The sequence below is a fragment of the Podarcis filfolensis genome (genome assembly GCF_964270895.1).
Source record: "Podarcis filfolensis genome assembly, chromosome: 3".
Lineage (NCBI taxonomy): Eukaryota > Metazoa > Chordata > Lepidosauria > Squamata > Lacertidae > Podarcis > Podarcis filfolensis.
Genome location: NC_139606.1, coordinates 88,000,936 through 88,020,288, shown reverse-complemented (window position 1 = coordinate 88,020,288; position 19,353 = coordinate 88,000,936). Strand labels below are relative to the sequence as shown.

Here is a 19,353-nt window from a genome sequence, read left to right as displayed (position 1 = left end):
ACAGGAAACCTATGCACCCTTTACCTGAGTGGAAATTTATTGGGCACGCTCAAGCGACCTCTCCTTTTCACCTGGAGTAACTCCCACCATGGGGCAGATTTGCTTCACTTTGCACGTGTTGTTGATTTCGTTCGAACCCTCAACGTTCTTGCAGCCTGCCTCAATACTAGAAAGTCAGCCCACTTTCCCTCTGAGCCTCCTTTAGTATGTGTTGTTCAGCTGTCCCTAAAATGACGACACAACTTTTGCAATACATGGACACGGCTAATACTTGAAGTGTGCAGATACCTACTTACCGGCTCTCATATGTGAAGCAGTTCTTAAAACGACTTGCATTTAGCACATATGTATCCGAATAAAGAAGCACCCTGCTGCTGCACAGCAACATTTTCAAATGTAAATGTACCATTGAGGAGAATCTGTGCCCCCACCTACTCTTTTTGTCTGGTGTTCCCCAAGCAAACAATCTAAACCAGGGGTCACCACCATTTTGGGGCCTGGGGACACATTTGGAAATCTAAGAAATGGCAATGAGCATGTTATAAGAGTTTAAGGTCTCACATATATAAATTAAATGTACAAGGCAAACACATACATAAATATATAAACCACATGTCTGAAACAGTACAGGAAGACAGTCCTGAAACCATTTTGATTTCCCCAAACTGACCAAATGTTTCTCTGCAAGGAGGGAGGAAATGGGAAAACATCCCCATTGTCTCTGTGCTCACAAATCCTGCATTAAGGGCACATTTAAGATATGAATAGGGTGAGGCTGTGACTTGGACTAAGGAATGAAGTATTTATCATCACAAAAGAATGGCTAGGATGCCCAGGTAATCCAATCAGTGACCATTAACAGGCTTCCTGCCAGACAGGATTCTGCTCTAGACCAACACCCCCCCCCCAATGTATTTCTGTGGGGACCACCTCTTTCTGTGATGTATGTATGATGTTTTGGGGGTGGTCTTGGGCTACAGGCTGGCACTTTCAAAAGTCCATATAAAGGCTTGCACACCATTGTTCTGGGTTCCTCCTCCCTGCATCTGGTGAGTGAGGACCCTGTTGCAACAGTTTAATAAAGATCAGGCTTACAAGCTGCTTTGCTTCTCAGTATTCTCTGGTTGGCTTCTGTTATTTTCTCCTACCGATAGAGAACCCACTTAAGGACTCCATACGGACTCTTGGATACCCCATAAGGGAAAAAGGGCAGATTTTGTTTACACCAAGCACAATGAAATGTCAGTTTCACAGGGGGGGAAAGGTGATGCTCAAAAATGCATCCAACCCCTGCCCCCCCCAAAAAACCTTGGCAAAACACACATTCCAAACCAATGAAACATAGAAATAGCGTCCTCTCAGCTATTTAGCATGACTTTGGCAGTGGCTGCATTGACTAGCAGGTGCTTGTGAGCATTTATTAAAGCTAGGAACATAGGAAGCTGGCTTATGCCGAGTCTGACTACTGGTCCAGCCAACTCAGTATTGTATTGGCTTTGGTTTTTCAGGGTTTCAGGCAGGAGTCTCCCTCAGCCCTATTTGGATATGCAGGAGATTGAAGTTTGCTTTGATGGAATTGAATCAATAGAGTTATCCACAAAAACTACTTGCAAATCTTGAGACAACCCTTAGAAGTTACTTCTGCCTTGTTTGAGCTGTTTGATACCAACCTCTGTATGATAGCATAACGGTGAAATCCTATGCCTTGTAATTCAGATGTAAGTCCTACTGTATTCCATTGGGGCTTACATGCAGGGAAGTGTGCACAGCATTGAGCTGGAAGGCGTTTTGCAATGTGTTTGGCCAGGAAACCACAGGGTATGGCAAAAAAACACACAAAAACACCTGTAAGGGGAATTGGCAAAGGGACTCAGTAACTACACCCAAGGAATGATTTACACACAATCAAATTCCTCTTCTGTTCTTTTCTGCCTTAACCTAAATAACAGAAGCTGTTTGTGGGACTTAATCTTGGAGCTGTCTTGAATTGAATAGTTTACATAGAGCATGAATAAATTGAAATCTACTGTCATATCAATTGTTTTGAGACTTTTTTTTAGTCTGTGAGCCATGGATGGTGTAACCTGAATCCAATTTGCACTCTGTTGAGAAACAAGAGATTTGCAGTATTTAATTTGCACAATAGATTTGGAAGCTGCTGCGTCTGTAATCCTCCCCCCCCCCTCCTCTCCATCCTGCAAGCACCTCAGTGTCTTGGGGAAACTCAGCTCAGCATTTTGGACAATGGGGGGAAATCCCACCTCCAAGCTTTTAGCCTGCCACCCCTTCCCCCAATCCCATGCTTTTAACAGGCGTATGTTAGGATTTTACGTAACTGATGCTGGTTAGTGTGATTAGTATAAATCACATGAGATGTCTGAGAAGAGTGTGGGAATGGAAGACTGTCTTATCTCTTCTGTCTGAGAGTGTTATTGGACTGTACTTTCGCTTTTGCTGATTGCTTTCTGTTTTCTGCCAGAGTTTGGAGGGCACAGACGTGATTATGGACTCTGTATATATTGTGAATAAAACGGAGTTTAGATCTACGGATGTCTCTATCTTCTTGCTGCGTGATGCCAGAAGACTTGGGTGCACTTTTCATAAGAGAAGTGCTTCAGATGGGCACTTTGGAGTGAAGAGACATGCCATTCCAGAGACGTGCCTATCGGGAGACGCTCGGAGGTACTGGGGGTCTGCCGGCCCCCCCAGGAGCGTTTTCCCAATTTCTGCAGTCATTTGACAGCTATTTTGTTTCAGGGCCAAACCAGATTTGATGGGTGAGCTACATTTGTTCTCTTGTCTACTTTGCATATCTCATGAAGCAATGAGTGTATGGTTTTACTATCAAAATAGGTGGGTGGAGGAAGCCATGGGTCTAAAACAGCAGTGTGTAGAGAGGGTTTAGGCTTCTTACCCAAAACCTTCTTAATGTTAAAAGCAGGCACCCCATTAGAGGGCCCCCCCCGCTGGAGTTTTAAATGTGACCAGAGTCATGGCTTTTTCAGTTATGGTTTGGTTCTCATACAATATCACACTAGTATTGGGGAGCCTGAGCTCATCCCAGCCTTTTCCACCAACTCCGTCTCTAGCGCTAATTGGAATCTATAGATCCTCTGTAAGGCCGCTTTCACAGCAATTTCTGTTTTTCTAGGGTATGTATATAACTTCCTAAAGAATATGTTGCTCAGCTTCTGATGAAGGCTGCATTATTACTCAGTTGAGCTTTTGGATGGTGAAGGAGAACTTTTGATGACACACCTTTGGATTTTTCTTCCTGTCTTTCGAACCAGGTTAAAATGCCCACCCTGTTTCTGCAAAGGACCTGCTGAGTAGCTGCTCTTCAGGCGAGAGTCCCTTAAGTGATCTCAACAGCTTTCGTGCTAACAAGCAAGCAAGATGCTGCGCTACTGGGGCGAGATCCCCGTCTCGTCCAGCCAAGCCAACCGCAGCTCCTTTGATTTGCTCCAGCGAGAGTTCCGCACTGTGGAGGTCCAGGATCCCCTGCTGCACCAGCCTTCTGCCAACAAGCCCAAGCCCACCACCATGCTGGACATCCCCTCGGAGCCATGCAGCCTCACCATTCACACCATCCAGCTGATGCAGCACAACCGACGGCTGCGCAGCCTCATTGCCCTGGCTCAGAGTCAGAGCCAGCAGCAAGCGGAGGGCATCAAGATGGAAGAAAGCGAGCCTTTGCCCACCTGCCCTGGCTCCCCACCTCTCCCTGATGACTTGCTTCCTCTTGACAGCAAGATTCCCAAGATGCCGTTTCAGTTGCGGCACAGCGATCCAGAAAGCGACTTTTACAGGTACGTGATGTGGGGTCTTTTGGGGGCAGTGGTTGGCCATGTGAGGTTTGGCTTTGAGCCACACAAATGTGAGGTTTCTTTCTTGTTATTGCGTTCTACACTGCTCAATATTTTCTTCTTTTAAACTGCTGAGTGAGCCCTCTCTTTAGTGGAAAAGGCCCTTGGTGTTTCCACATTTTAAACCAGGAATGGCCAACCTGTGACTCTTTAGATGTTGTCAGAGCCTAGCTCCCATCATGCACACATGCCAATGGTCATGGGTAATGGGAAGTGCAGCTAAAAAATATATGGAACGCGACAGCTTTCCCATCGTGGTTTAAACAATTAACAATAATCCTGGGCATTTATTCAGAAGTATCTAGCCTTAGTTATTTTCTGTATGGGCAATCAAGGGTTGGGTTAAGATTTTCTGCCAAGAGTTCCATTCCTACCTAGAGCCTCAGGGCCTCAGATATGGAGGTGGTTAGTTATATCCTGTGACCACCCCTCCCGTTTTGCACGTGATAACCGCCTGCCCCTGAACTGCTGTGCCCTGACCCGCCCCCATTTGAGGCCATCTTGGCAATCTGCATATGCAGCGTTCAGGAAGGCAGTTAAACTTTTGCTTGGAAATCAGGCTTTGGAACCCTCATGGTTATTTGGACTCTCACGAGTTCTTTTGTTTTCTAGTGCCTCTGTGTGTTTTCTTTTTTACTGTATGCTCCTCTGAGCTCCTTAGGGAGGAGTAGCAGCCTATGAATGACTTTAAATGAAGAAACAAGCAGGACTCCAGGACTGCTACACCCCATGTGAAGGAAAGGGTGGTTGGCTGGGTGTCTGGGGGGTGAGGTGGGGGAACAGGCAGGAGGAGTACGACTACTTTGTCTTCAGATTTCACCATCCCTGTCTGGTGATGGAGCTGCAAATTGGCAATGCCAAAGGCAAGGCTTGTTGACCACTTGCTCATAGGGGCTGTCAATTTTACACTAGTGCTGATGGTTAAGGTCCAGCTGACAACTGCTGCTGTTTTACACTGGCAGGCCAAGGAAGGGAGGCACAATGCAGAGAAGAATTCAGGCATTATTAGGAGGGAATTTGGCACAGCTGAGCCAACATCAGAAAAGGGAAATAAGGAAAAAGCTCCCCATCTTTTTGAATCATTGGAGGTCACCCGTCACCACCAGGATCAGTAACTAATTCAATCATGCTTTAAATCCACAAACATCCACCTTTTATTTTACCTGGAAGGACACTTTGGTCATGTAACAGAATTCTGCAGTAATTCACTGGTTAGAAAATGCAGCTCAGCAGTGTAATGTTTCATAAAATTGAAGCAATTGCAAGAAGGCAACCTTTGCCTTCTAAAGTTGAGCATTCTGCTCATCTTTGGAAAGGCCTATCACTTCAGCCCATTATTTTATGTGCGTGAATCTCCACCGCTTCCAGATGCACCAAATTCTTTTACCTTGACATGCTGGTTAAACAGGAAATGGGCCACAGGATCTCTCTACTTGCCTTGCCTCATGTTAAATAACGCTTCTCATCACTTCAGCTGGGGGCATTTGACAGATAGCCTGCCTGTCATGTTCAGCGATCGAAACAGAAAATGACCCAGTTTATGATGCCTGAAACTTCATTAACCTGAACTCTGATTTATAAGGCTTGGCAGATTTGTCACTGTACTCTATTGAGGGGGGTAGTCTATACATCTTAGAACCAGATGAGAATGAGAAGATGGCGGAATTCCATTATCCAGTAATGTCCCCAGCCAGCCAAAACTTGATCAGCAATAGAGCACATGCTTTACATGAAATTCAAATGGCAAAACCATAAAATACAGTGTATGAAATGAGAGAAGCAACAGCTATACAGTGGTACCTCGGGTTAAGTACTTAATTCGTTCCGGAGGTATGTTCTTAACCTGAAACACCACTTTATCTAATGGGGCCTGCTGCTGCCGCCGCTCCGCCGGAGCACGATTTCTGTTCTCATCCTGAAGCAAAGTTCTTAACCCGAGGTATTATTTCTGGGTTAGCAGAGTCTGTAACCTGAAGCATATGTAACCCGAGGTACCATTGTACTATAAAAATATGAATATGGACATGTTGCAGACCACCTGAATGAAGCTCACGGACCACAGGTGGTCCATGGACCACAGTTTGGAGCCCCCTGGTCTACCCAGACTTTGCAGTGGCTCTGCAGGGTCTTGGGGCGGGATTCTTTGCCAGCCTTACCTGGAGATGCTGGGGATTGAACTTTGGAACTTCTGCATGCAAAGCAGATGCTCTGCCACTGAGCTACAGCACTCCCCCAATATACTTACGTGGGATGGTACAGTTAAGCTGGCAGTACAAGGGGGATCCAGTCCATGCCAATCATATACCACCTTCCCCAAGCCCTTGCTGCAGGCACTGTGTCCCGTAGCAAGAACTGGAGGGTTGGTGTGGTGGCAGGCCTGATCTGAAATTATGGGCTGTGTGCCCAATTGCCCAGCCCCATTGGTTTTTGAAACCGGCTATTTCAGGAACATGGAATGCAGCTCCCATCAGCACATTTCCTGTCCCCCATAATGGGTAGGCCCTGCCATGAACCCCAGTATGTCATGTGTTAGTGCCAGACCTGGATGATGCCCAACTCATTTCAGATCACGAGCTTGCATGGTACAGAATTTTTTAAAAAATACTTGAGTAGGTAATAGTCCGTACCCGACTTCAGCCAGGCAGGCAGGCTTCCTCTGCCACACCATAAATGTCAAAAAATCTGGACCAGGCGTCATAATCATTAGCAACACTAGTGTGGAAACATGGAGGAACACATAAATACTGGGCCAGATTGAAGGTTATTGTGTTGATATACAAAGCTCTGAGCAACTTGGGTGCAGGATACCTTAAGGACCACATGAGCCCTTACATCCCAGCTCGATTGCTGAGATCATCCAAAGGAGTGCTGTTAGTTGTCCCATGTGTTACAGAGGTCCAGCTGATCTCCACTAGAAGCCAGGTATTTAGTGTTGCCGGTTCCATGCTGTGGTTCAGTCTTCCTGCAGAGATTTGGCAGGCATCCTCACTTCTGACTTTCAGACGTCTCTTTGAAGATTTTAAAGAAAAAATCCCGACTGGCCTTTGCTGGTGTTTAAATAGATGAACCAGCCACTTTAATGATTGCATGTATTGTTTTGATGGTGTTTAAGGCTTTACTTCTTTGCACTGCCCTGCTGTTTTATGATATCGCAGTATAGAAATACTTCTATAAATAGATAAAATAAATAAGATACTAGAGCTGAAAGTCTAAAATGGGTTTGGTCTAGAACCATACTTCGGATTAAGTTGGGGGGGACCAACTGGCCTTCTAACAGCATTTGTTTCTGGCTTCCCAAGACCACTGTGATTTTGGGTAGCAGTTGCAAATCATCATCATCATCATCATCATCATCATCATCATCATCAGACACTGTTCAAACTTCTGCCCATCCCAACACTCTACTGGGGATGCAGATCATCCCATCCCTAGTCATAAAATTGATCACTTGATGAACTGGGTGTGTTTTCATGGTGGCTTGTGTGTGTGTGTGTTTCTCTGTATCCTGTGTGTACTTGGTGCGTGTTGTCTGTGGGTGTGTGATTGCATGTAAGAGTGTGGGGTGGCTGTAGCACTCCTGTCAAACAGCTCATGGGTGAATGCAGCCCTTGCCCCCAAAACATTTAGTCATCCATGGATTAAAATGTCACAAAGAATTCAGCTCTAGATTCTTAAGCTGTGTAGACCCCCTTAAAAAGTAGGGTGTTTTGAGCCTCACTGTAATTAATATGAATGTGTTGCCTTGAGGTAAAGTTGCAGGAGTTACATATCGTACCTCAAAGCAAACACTTTACTTTGAACTCGTGAGAAATTTGCAGTCGTGTTCCCTTTGCTATATATATATATATTTACTTCAAAGAATCTAACTTTGAAGTAGCACCAAACCGTTTTTCTCAGGGGAGAAAAGTTTCCTTTGTCTTATGCCAGCCATCTCAAGCTAGCTAGAACCTTAAGCATGCTTGAAATGTTTGTCCCAGGTGACACTAGCCAGAAGAGCCCCATTTTCACCAAGTCTTTTGGGTGCTGCCTTGTCTTCTTTCAGAGGCAAAGGAGAGCCAGTGATGGAGCTGAGTTGGACCTCTTGCCGCCAGCTTCTCTACCAGTCCATTGCCACCATTTTGGCCCATGCGGGCTTCGAGTGTGCCAACGAGAGTGTCTTGGAAACCTTGACAGACATCGCCCACGAATACTGCCTGAAGTTCACTAAGCTCCTGCGCTTTGCTGTGGACCGAGAAGCCCGGCTTGGGCAAAGCCCTTTCCCGGATGTCATGGAGCAGGTCTTCCACGAAGTGGGCATTGGCAGTGTGCTCTCTCTGCAGAAGTTCTGGCAACACCGGATCAAGGATTATCATAGCTATATGCTGCAGGTGAGAAGAGAAGGAAGCAGTATGCTCACAGCAAGGCAAGAGAGCTAATTCCCATGGTTCTCATAGTACAGGGAAATTGTGAATGTGTTTTCTCTATCGATAAAGGCGAAGCTGTTCGTTGCTCAGGGAGCTTGGGGGATAGATTGCACTGCACACCTGCAAGAATTGCTCTCTGTTGGGGAAAATGTCTAGCCTGGAGGGGCTTCCCATTGCTTTATCTCAAATGGGTACGTTCCTGCAGATTGCAATATATCTGTTTGCAGAGATTCCTGGAGTTCTCCTAAAGAGGCGTAGATTTATGAAGCCAATGGGAGAGTGAAAATAACAGCTGCTTGAAAGCTGCTTCTTATAATTCTCCAGGGTTACAGGAGCCATGGCAATATTGCTAATAATAATAATAATAATAATAATAATAATAATAATAATAATTTTATTATTTATATGCTGCCCATCTGGCTGGGTTGCCCCAGCCACGCTGAGCGGCTCCCAACAAAATATTAAAAATACAAACAACCTCAACCATTAAAAACTTCCCTATACAGGGCTGCCTTCAGATGTCTTCTAAAAGTCAAATAGTTTATCTGTTTGACATCTGATGGGAGGGCGTTCCATGGGGCGGGCACTATTACCGAGTAAGCCCTCTGCCTGGTTCCCTGTAGCATCACGTCTCACAGTGAGGAAACCTCCAGAAGGTCCTCAGAGCTGGACCTTGGTGTCTGGGCTGGATGATGGAGGTAGAGACGCTCCTTCAAGTATGCAGGGCCAAGGCTCCTTCCTCACTGTAAGAACCTCAAGGTCACAGTTTTGGAGCTCCTTACCGTTCCAGTCAGCACCAGTGAACCTCTGGTGTGACCTTGGTGTTATTATATTACTGGTAAACGGTAAAGGTAAAGGACCCCTGGCCGGTTAAGTCCAGTCAAAGGTGACTATGGGGTTGTGGCGCTCATCTCACTTTCAGGTCAAGGGAGCCGGTGTTTGTCCACAGACAGCTTTCCGGGTCATGTGGCCAGCATGACTAAACTGCTTCTGGGGTAATGGAACACCGTGACAGAAACCAGAACGCACAGAAACACCGTTTACCTTCCCACCGCAGCGGTACCTATTTATCTACTTGTACTGGTATGCTTTCGAACTGCTAGGTTAGCAGGAGCTGGGACAGAGCAATGGGAGCTCACTCCCTCATGGTGATTCGAACCACTGACCTTCCGATCAGCAAGCCCAAGAGGCTCAGTGGTTTAGACCACAGCGCCACCAGAGTGGAAGATAGCTATTCTTCACATGTTCTTTTCTACTGAGATAATGCTTGGACACAGACTTAAGACATTTGCCTTGCCTCTCAGATGTGATTCCTGCAAGGGGATTCCTCAAAGAATTTTGGGATCTGATTGTTTTTAAGGGGCTGAGTGTTCTTCAGAGACCTACTCACAGGGCAACAATTTTCAGAATAGTTTAACAGTCAATCCTTTTCCCCAGGGAAGCCTGGGTATTTTAGGTCTCAGACAGGAATAGGGGTCTCCGAGCAACTCGGCACCCTTAACAAACCACAGTTCTGTGGATTCTTTGAGGGAAGCCATGACTGTTTAAAGTGGCATGTGGCATGAGGCATGAGTCTGCTTTGAATGTACAGTTTAGATGCAGCCAAGCACTCCATGCGCAGAGACACATTGCCTCCCCACTCTGCACAATCCAAGCCAGTCAGGCAGGAGTGTAGATGGAGGCAAGCCCATGCTGGGAGAAATATAAGGCCTTCTGTCTCCACCATAGCCCAGCCTAGGCTCCATCTTCCATCATAGACAACTTACCTTGGTAGGGGTGAGCTGGTCATGAAGGAGATGGATGCCATGCACCTCTTATCACAAACCACACCTTCTTATCTCTGCCATGTGGTTACCAACAGGTAAGCAAGCAACTTTCTGAAGAGTATGAGAAGCTTGTGAACCCTGAGAAGGCAGCAGAAGACATGAAACCCGTGAAGATCAAAGAGGAGCCAGTTAGTGACATCACGTTTCCCATGAGTGAGGAGCTGGAGGGGGATTTGGCATCTGGGGACCAGTCTTTGCCTGTGGGAGTGCTTGGAGCTCAGAGTGAGCGCTTCTCAGCTAACCTGGAAGCAGAAGTGTCTCCACAGACCTCAGGTACATAGTTCCTTTGCATGGTAGACCCTTGACTCATAACAGAAGAAACCAAGATGCTTCTAAGTGCTGTGTTGATCCTTGTTTTGAAATGGAAAATGCTACAAAGTGTGGCTCATTTGAAGGCAGTGCCTTTGTAACAGTGCTAGTAGAAGGGAGATACTTGGATATTAGTTTAGAAGTTCCATCATGTTTCACATTTTTGGTTGTCTATTGAGCCTCTTGATTTTTTAAAAGTGGTGAATAAAGCTAGGGAAAAAATGTTGCTACAATCAAGGGAACTGTTGGTGATGAAGTGGACCCTACCCTTCTGCCTTCAAATTTGCAATAAAATTTAGTGAAGTTCCTAGCAGTAGTTAAAATAAAGTTTGAAAATGGAATGTTAATCCCTTCTAAAGGCTAAGCAAACAAAGGGCAATAGTCTTTATAATTTTTCATCTTTGATGGTTGTGAAGCCTACTTAATTTCATTGGTGTGAATCCATTGTGCCATGCAATTAAGAAACCCAATTAAACCCCCTCAAAACATTTCATGTCTTTTCTCCTATTAACTCTAATCTTAGCTGCATATGTAGCTAAAGGAGTCTAGATATCCCGCTCTGTTTTAACTTCTAACATAAGAAGAAGACTGGGCTTTGAAAACACAAGTCTGTTTGTTCTGCTGGGGCTCATTGCTCTTGTGTATGGCCTCTGAAATGTGAAATGTAGCGAGGGATCCCTAAGTCATTTGGGGATGCAAATGATTCCACTGAAAAGTTCAACGTTAGTGCTTTACTGCTTGAGGGAAGAGGCTAACATTCTAGAAGTATACAAAATGCCTTGTGATTCTCTGATGGTGGATTGTTGCTTATCAATGAAAAATGCCATTATTCTGCTCTTTCCCTGACAAGCTCTGTAGGCTGTTCACCAAGTTGCTGAAGAGTGTCCCACCAGGCATCCAGTGGGTACTGTTGCCGAGCACATTAAAGCTACACTGTCTTAGGATGATAAAATGGCTTTTTAACACGTTCTCCTTTGTTGTTGGACGTTTCCTTGTCTCCAGGATTAGCAGCCCAGTCTCCATTGAGTACATTGGTTCAGAATAGTTCACTCTTCTCTTTACTTAGTTCACTTTCTCCTCAGAATTCACCAAAACTTCTGAAACCTTCCATATATACTAGGCCTGGGGAACCGATGACCCTCCAGAGGTTGTGGGGCTTCAACTCCCACCGGCCTCAGCCAGCATGGCCAATGGAAGAAGGGATTTGCAGTCCAACCACACGTTGCCTAATCCTGATATAAAAATAAGACTTCATGAGTAAAGTGTTAGCAGTTTTTATATGCCAACTCCCTATTCCTTAACATGTTATTTATGCAGACTAGCTAGTCTACCTGGTCTCTTGTTTTCATCACATCTATGTTTTGTATCTTTTGCTCATCTGATGAGTAAAGTCTCTCTCTTTCTCTACTCCGCCCCCAACTGCCTTTTAGGTGGCGAAGTGAACACTTCCCCTCTCTGGAACCTTCCGGTGAAAATAGAGCCACAAGAGAGTGAGGAAGGCCACGTCCATGGGCACCATGGGGTCCTGGGCAGCGACGTGTTTGAGGAGCCCATGTCAGGCATGAGTGAAGCTGGCATGCCGCAGAGCCCAGACGGTTCTGAAAGCAGCTATGCTTCTCCTTCCCCTGACAGCCTGATGGGATCATCACCGGTCTTTAACCAACGCAGCAAGAAAAAGATGAAGAAGATGTGAATTTTCGCTTGAAAGCGATGGCAGCACAACCTGCTGAATCGGAACCAGGAGCCACTTAGAACTCTGAGCAGCCTCAGCCTGAACTCAGTTGTGGTATCATTGGACGGTTTGGCAGAAGAAGGTTGGATGGCAGATGCGGAGAACAGGGCAGCTGGTTTTTTTATCGTGTCAGTACAATAACATTTGGTTCATTCCATAGTGAATTCTAATGGAATCCAGCTAGTGTCTTTTAAAAACAAAACAAAATAAAACAAAGCAAGACAGCTGTTTGGTGCTTGCATTTATTTGTGATGTAACCTGAATAGTGACAATAATTGTTTTGGGTTTTTGTTTTCAAAAAACCCTGCAACAAATAGTTGACAGAATGTTTAAACTGAATCTGTGAGATGGACTTTTTTAAGAAATGGAAAATTTGGAAGAAACTTGAGTTCAGTATGAATCTGTGTGGAAACCATAATTGGTAAGACAACCTAAGTGAAATTTATGGAGTTCTTTGGACTACCATAACTTTATCTTTTGGAAGAACAAGTTCCAGATGTTGTATTTCTCTTAATATTTTTGTTATTCCTAATTGTGGTTCAATTTCATTGTGGCGAAGCAGGATAAATAAGATGTACATACATGCTGGCCTTTGTATACTTTCCCCTTTAAAAGAGTACCAGCATAACCTAAATTCTGCATCAGAAAAAGCTGAATTCTGTGACCTCTATTAATTATGCAGGTTAAGTAAATTCCCCCCCCCTTTGTTTAAATATTTCTTTGTCTTCTGCTAGTCATATGGAGGAACAATAAATCTCTGAGGCCTGGAGCCCTGCCCTAACCTTTGGGCCCCATGCAGTTGTATAGAATTGCAGAATTCACCCAGTCCTGCACATACCTCTGCTACAACTGAATGGAACCTGAACTTTTTTTGCCAATTTGGATGGTACCCTGCAGATTTAAAAGCTTCGTTCATGGCTTTGTAAGATGAAACACTTGGAGGACTTCAGAAATTGGCATGCTATGTTCAGGTGTAATTGGCCTTACTTAAATCAGATCTCCTTTCTCTGAAACATTTACATATATTACCATCAGATTTCCTTTAAATAAGAGGTGTGATTATAGGGTTCTCTAGAAAACTTCCTTTGGACTGCAGAAAGCTACCTTAAAGATTTCACATGACCCATCATTTACCTACTCATGTTTTAAAATGTGGTTAGTGTTAAAAAACAGAATTGAAAAATGGTAATCATGTTCTCTAGCTGTGCATTTTTTTAAAAAATGAACTGGCAAACTTAGTTTATAAAAATAATAAATATTCCCTGTGATACCAGGAGTGCAGTGTTAATGTCCTTACTGAATTTGAAATCTTAGAATAAAAACATAATGTGGTCCGCTAGCTGGGGTAGGTAGAATTTAAGGTGCAGACATAGAGAGCGAGTCCATAGGAACTTTATAATGATGATGTTGCACGGCTTCAATCTTTGGTTGTTTCCAGAATTCCTGAACCACGGGGTGTATCACTTGGCTTTTGAAAAATAGGGGGTCCTCAGTAATTAGCTAATTGGGAACCACTGTGCTAAACCATGTTTAGTTATATCTTTGTCTTTGATTTTGCTAACTCTCCTCCATATTCTCTTAAATTTACTTTGACCATTCTGCATTACTCTCTCTTACATCTGGTCAATCAGCTCCATGGGGCCCACTTGGCTGGATTATAAAGCTCTAGTGTCCCAGGCACTTCTTCTGCAAGGATAGGCTATCGAGAACTTGCTCATTGAATGTTGAGTTCCAAGGCTTGTGATGTGGGAACCAAAAGATGAGTTTTCTCTTCTTACTTAGCACTTGCTATGCTCCACACTACTAACTTAGATCTGTTTTATGCCATTTAATTGTCATAGTGTCCTCCAAATAACTCTGGGAATTAGTTTTATAAGATATATCACTGGCTGAGAATTCGTTTAGTCATTCCCAGGCTCTGCTCACAGAAGTTACAGTTCTCTGAATGGAAAGATGAAGAAATCAGAAGCCCCCAAGGATAGGTATTGGGACCTGGGCTTTTTAACTTGTTCATAACTGATCTAGAGTTAAAGGTAAGGTAAAGGGACCCCTGACCATCAGGTGCAGTCGTGACCGACTCTGGGGTTGCGGCACTCATCTCGCTTTATTGGCTGAGGGAGCCGGAGTACAGCTTCTGGGTCATGTGGCCAGCATGTCTAAGCCGCTTCTGGTGAACCAGAGCAGTGCATGGAAACGCCGTTTACCTTCCCGCCGGAGTGGTACCTATTTATCTACTTGCACTTTGACGTGCTTTCGAACTGCTAGGTTGGGAGGAGCTGGGACAGAGCAATGGGAGCTCACCCCGTAGCAGGGATTCGAACCGCCGACCTTCTGATCAGCAAGTCCTAGCTTAGCAGTAAGCAATGAAGTGGTGAAGTTTGCTGTCAATACTAAATTGTTCAGTGTTGTTAGAGAGAGAGAGAGAGAGATTGAGATTAAGAGCAGCTCCAAAAGGACCTCTCCAAACCGAGTGAATGGGTTGTAAATGGCAAATGCAATTCAAGGCAAACAAAGTGATGCATGTTGGGGCAGAACCCCTTAATTTCATTTCATTCAGCGTCTGAACTGGTGGTTGACTGATGAGGAACAAGGCCTTGGGTTCGTAGTGGGTAGCTTAATGAAGTGTGCGACAGCGGCGGAAAAAGGCAAATCCCATGCTAGGGATCATTAGGAAAGGAGCTGAAAATAAAACTGCCGATATTATAATGCCATTATACAAATCTATGGTGTGAAAGCATTTGGAATACTGTGTGCAGTTCCAGACGTTTCATCTCAAACGGGATATTGTAGAGTTGGAAAAGGTTCAGAAAAGGGCAACCCAAATGATCAACTTCCCTTATACATAACTCCCCTTATAAGGAAAGGTTGCCGTATCTGGGACTTTTAGGTTAAAGACAAGGTGAGCAGGAGGTTCCAAGTGTATAGAATTATGTATGGCATAGAGAAAGCGGGTAGAGGAAAGTTTTTCTTCTTCACTCATAACGTCAGAAGTTGTGGACATTTAATGAAGCTGAATGGTGGAAGGTTCAGGACAGATGAAAGACTTGTTCAGGCAGTACACAGCTAAACTATGGAACTCGCTGCCACAGGAAGAAATGATGGCCACCAACTTGGGTGGCTTTAGAAGAGAATTAGACAAATTCATGGAAGATAAGGCTATCAATGGCTTTCAGCCATGATGGAGGTTATACAACTGCATCCAGACTTGGAGGCAGTATGGTTCTGAATGCCATTTGCGTGTCTAGACCCCGCAACGACCCCTCGTTGAGGAATAGAACACACCAGGACACGGATATTAGGTTAATGTTATTGGGCAAATTTGGCCACAACTTTATTGATTACAGACTGTAAGTGGTATTGGCTTAGGCATTGAATGGACCCAGCTATATCGGACACCGGCCCGTAGCGCAGGGAGTCCAGTAAGTGTAAACCACCAGAAGGGGGAGCCCTGTTGATGCAGACCAACTCAAGCTTCCCCAGGTGTTCCTGATGGAGTTGTGCCCCGGCCCAGGTTTTGGACAAGATCCACACCCCCGGATTCCTTTAACGGAATACCCTTGGAGGGGCAGGTGATGGCCGCACCTCCCCTCCCCATCAAAAGGTCAAACAATGCCTAACCGCAAAACCTTACAAAGTTGTGATGATTGCTACGAGGTAGGCGAAAACCAAATGGCCCATGCCAATTTTGCCAAATGGAAAAATTCCTACCAGGCCCCTCAATGGCGACCAACCAAGGTCCATAGCAAGGCCAATGAAAACCTGCAAAAAAGGGAGGGAGGGTGGGTGATTGAGGGAGTGAGCCAAGAGGAACCCCTCTGGCTTGCGCCTCCGATTAAAAGGTCCTGGCCATGCCCCCACCAGCCAGCAGATTGGCTGGCAGAGTGCTGATGCCGCCGGGATCCCCAGGCAACGTGGGACTTTGTCCCCCGCCCCTGGGGGAGAGTGGGTGGCCACATGGTCCACCGCAACTCCTCCCCACAATGAAGTGAAGTGGACTTACTGAAAACCACAGGAGGGAAGAGAGTTCTTGCACTCAGGTTCTGCTTGCAGGTTTCCCACAGGTATCTGAATAGCCAGTGTGAGAACAGGATGCTGTATCGGGAGGCTCTTATGTTCTTAACTACAATTCCATTAGTTCCCTAGGAACTAGGAAATGATGGTCACACTAGTTTCAGGCTGCAGTGTGGATATAACCTAGGGCAAGTTCTTTTGCGTGTGTTTCCTCCCACCATACAATACTCTGCAAATGCTTTAAAGTTTACATTTAAATAAAGTGGGAAATTCAACCTCTATTGATCCCACAATATAGCAGAAGTGTAAGTGGGAGATGCAATATCGATTCTCTTTTTCAGAGGGCTGTTTATGCAGAGAGAGTGGAAATGCATCAACTGTGCATGTATGTTGTTTAAAATACTGGCAAAGTAAAAATCTCCCTCCCACTCTGCTAAGTGCTGCTTTGTGTTGCTTCTGTGTTTGGACAGGGAAGCTTTCAAACATTTCTTGTAATGTTCCATACGTTTCCAAGCAAAAGGCACATTTCAAGCCTGATTTAGTAGGTCACAGGGGGATGAATTTTCAAACTAGTTTGACCCTATAAAATCTCATGGATCAAAATAAAATCTTTCTCCTTCATAAACTGGCCAGGGCAGCTGGCTTTATATAGGTAATTCAAAGGGTGGTACATTGCATTCTTCCAAGTGTTCCATCTTCACAAGCTGTTCTGGAACAACCACCCCCGTCAATTTTGGTGGTGGGGCTGGTTAGGTGAATGCTGCCGAAAATTTTAGACACCTACCATTTTTGTGAAAGAGCTGAAAACCCATGAATGAACTGGAAGATGTGGGATCTGCAAACCATCATGGACTGGTTGGACGCAGAGGAATGGTGGGAGGAAGCAGCTGATGAACCATCAAGGGAAGAAGGCTCAAAGCCTGGGGAGTGGTGGTGGGACAATAGTAAGTGGTCAGAAGGAGAAGAGGGAGAAGACTGAAGAGGGGGTGTCAGATGCTGAAGAGATAGCAGGGCTTAGTGAGCTGGGAGAGTGTGTGGCAGAGAGAAGTCCGGAATCAGAAGCTGAAGCAGGAGAGTGGAAGGAGGGAGGTGAAGGTGGAATCTACACACACATAAAAAAACACTGAAAATGCTTTTTTAAAAAACGTTTTGAAAAATATATTGAATTTGCCACAACTCACCATCATCTAGTGTCACATTTGTATATTGCACTTTACAACACACTTAAAACGTTTTATTTGCAGCTGTATAGCTGAATCCTTGGAAGAGATGAGTCAGTGAAGAGTCCCAGGTATCTCCTCCTTTTCTCTGTCCTTAATTTCCTGCCGATCAGTTTCACTGAATGCCATTGAAGTCTAGATTTAACAAAGGAGACAAAATTATCTCTATTTACCTTCTCCACACTATGCTTAAATTTGTACACCTCTATTGTGCCTCCCCTTACCCTTTTAAAATAAATTTTAAAAATCACAAATGTAAACTGTCTTCGTAGGTGGAAGTGCTCCAGATTTTATAGATTTGTTTTTATATTGTTTTAATTCTGGTATCATTTAAGTACTTTTTTTTCTCACTATCATCTTTTATATGTTTGTAGCTTTCTGTGTTTTATCCATGTTTGTTTTATTTTATTTTTTTGAGCAGCCTTGAGTCCTGGTTCAGGGGGAAAGGAAGGAGATTAGATAGATAGATAGATAGACAGACAGACAGACAGACAGACAGACACGGGTGGCCCTGTGGTCTAAACCACTGAGCCTCTTGGGCTTGCTGATTGGAAGGTCGGCAGTTCGAATCCCCGTGATGGGGTAACCTCCCGCTGCTCTGTCCCAGCTCCTGCCAACCTAGCAGTTTGAAAGCACGCTAGTGCAAGGAGATAAATAGGTACCACTGCAGCGGGAAGGTAAATGGTGTTTCCATGCACTCTGGCACTAGTCATGGTCCTCCGTGCGCCAGTAGTGGTTTAGTCATGCTGGCCACATGACCCGGAAAACTCTGTGGAGAAACGCCGGCTCCCTTGGCCTGAAAAGTGAAATGAGCACCACAACCCCATAGTTGCCTTTGACTGGACTTAACCGCCCAGGGGTCCTTTACCTACACACACACACACACACACACACACACACACACACACCATAAATCCTGGGTTGCAGACGTGCCAAGAAGCCACATTATGGCTTAGCTTCCGACAGCATCAGACACAGGGAAGAGCAAAACGCTGGCGATTTTGGCAGCGTGCAACAGCATACTGCCATGTTCACCTTCAAACCATAGCTTAGTTTAATTAAGGTCCAAGGGGTGAAATGTTGCCCTCCAGGTCTCTCTCTATGGCCTTCTGTACTTTCCTTGGGTCACATCTCTCCCTGGACCTGCTCTACTTTATTTTACTTTTGGCCTAGCTGGAATGTATCCTTGAACTGCAACCATACCTCCAGCTTGTCTGTATGGAGAGATGTACATGTAGAAACCAGTGACTTCTGCGTTGTTGGGCTGCGGCCTACAGTGCAAATGTAAGTGTCCCATCTGGTGCCACACCAGCCACTGTCACGTGGCCCCCATAAGGTTGTGCATGAGGCAATGTGGCCCTTGGGCTGAAAAAAATATCCCTACTTCTGGTTTAAACTGACACCCGAATGAGGCCACTGTCAATAAATCTGTTTATATGTCCTGCAATAAATAAGAAAGGTCCATTGCTTTCATTATTATTTGGACACGCTCACGAGCTCTTCAGTTTCCTGAAAAAGAACCTTAATATTAGACCCAGGGGACCTATATATACATATATTTAAATGCCAAGGAATGTCTACTTTTAAGAGCTATTATTTGTGAAGCTGGAGTGAAATTATCCACTATGGCCACACCGTGGTGCTGGTTGCACAGATTTAAACAAATGGAAACCAGTGTTTGTCACAGGTATTTCTCACACGTCTTTTTTTTTTTTAATTACAAAAAAAGAAGAAGTGATTTTCGATGGGGTTTTTAAAACTGGAGATTAGAAGTGGTGCCATTTGTTGCTATGGAAACTCCCCATAGAATGAGAAAACTGCCCTGTTATTATTATTCATATTGATGAGGCCCCTTCAATAGCTGCTCAGCACTCGATTGCTATCATTACCATTGATGAGGAGAAAGTGCAATCTGCCAGAGGAATCATTTTGGGATCACTTCACAGTGGAGTTGTACAGCAAGGCCACCATGAGAAGGCCTTTTTT

General features: G+C 44.8%; 1 protein-coding gene across 7 annotated transcripts in view; it reads left to right on the top strand.

The window, feature by feature from the left end:
- The window catches only part of SUPT7L (SPT7 like, STAGA complex subunit gamma), a 47,412-nt gene extending 34,406 nt beyond the window's left edge, over positions 1-13,006 (top strand). For 4 of the 7 annotated variants that reach the window (XM_083604579.1, XM_083604577.1, XM_083604578.1 and 1 more), the window contains 4 exons: positions 3,291-3,809; positions 7,909-8,233; positions 10,131-10,368; positions 11,835-13,006. In XM_083604579.1, coding sequence (XP_083460705.1) covers positions 3,397-3,809; positions 7,909-8,233; positions 10,131-10,368; positions 11,835-12,097 — 1,239 coding nt within the window. In that variant the 5' untranslated portion in view covers positions 3,291-3,396 and the 3' untranslated portion in view covers positions 12,098-13,006. Of the gene's footprint in view, positions 1-1,508; positions 1,719-2,479; positions 2,778-3,290; positions 3,810-7,908; positions 8,234-10,130; positions 10,369-11,834 lie in introns of those variants that run through there. The other 3 variants (XM_083604575.1, XM_083604576.1, XM_083604580.1) reach the window with 3 other exon arrangements.
- Positions 13,007-19,353: the final 6,347 nt, after the last annotated feature.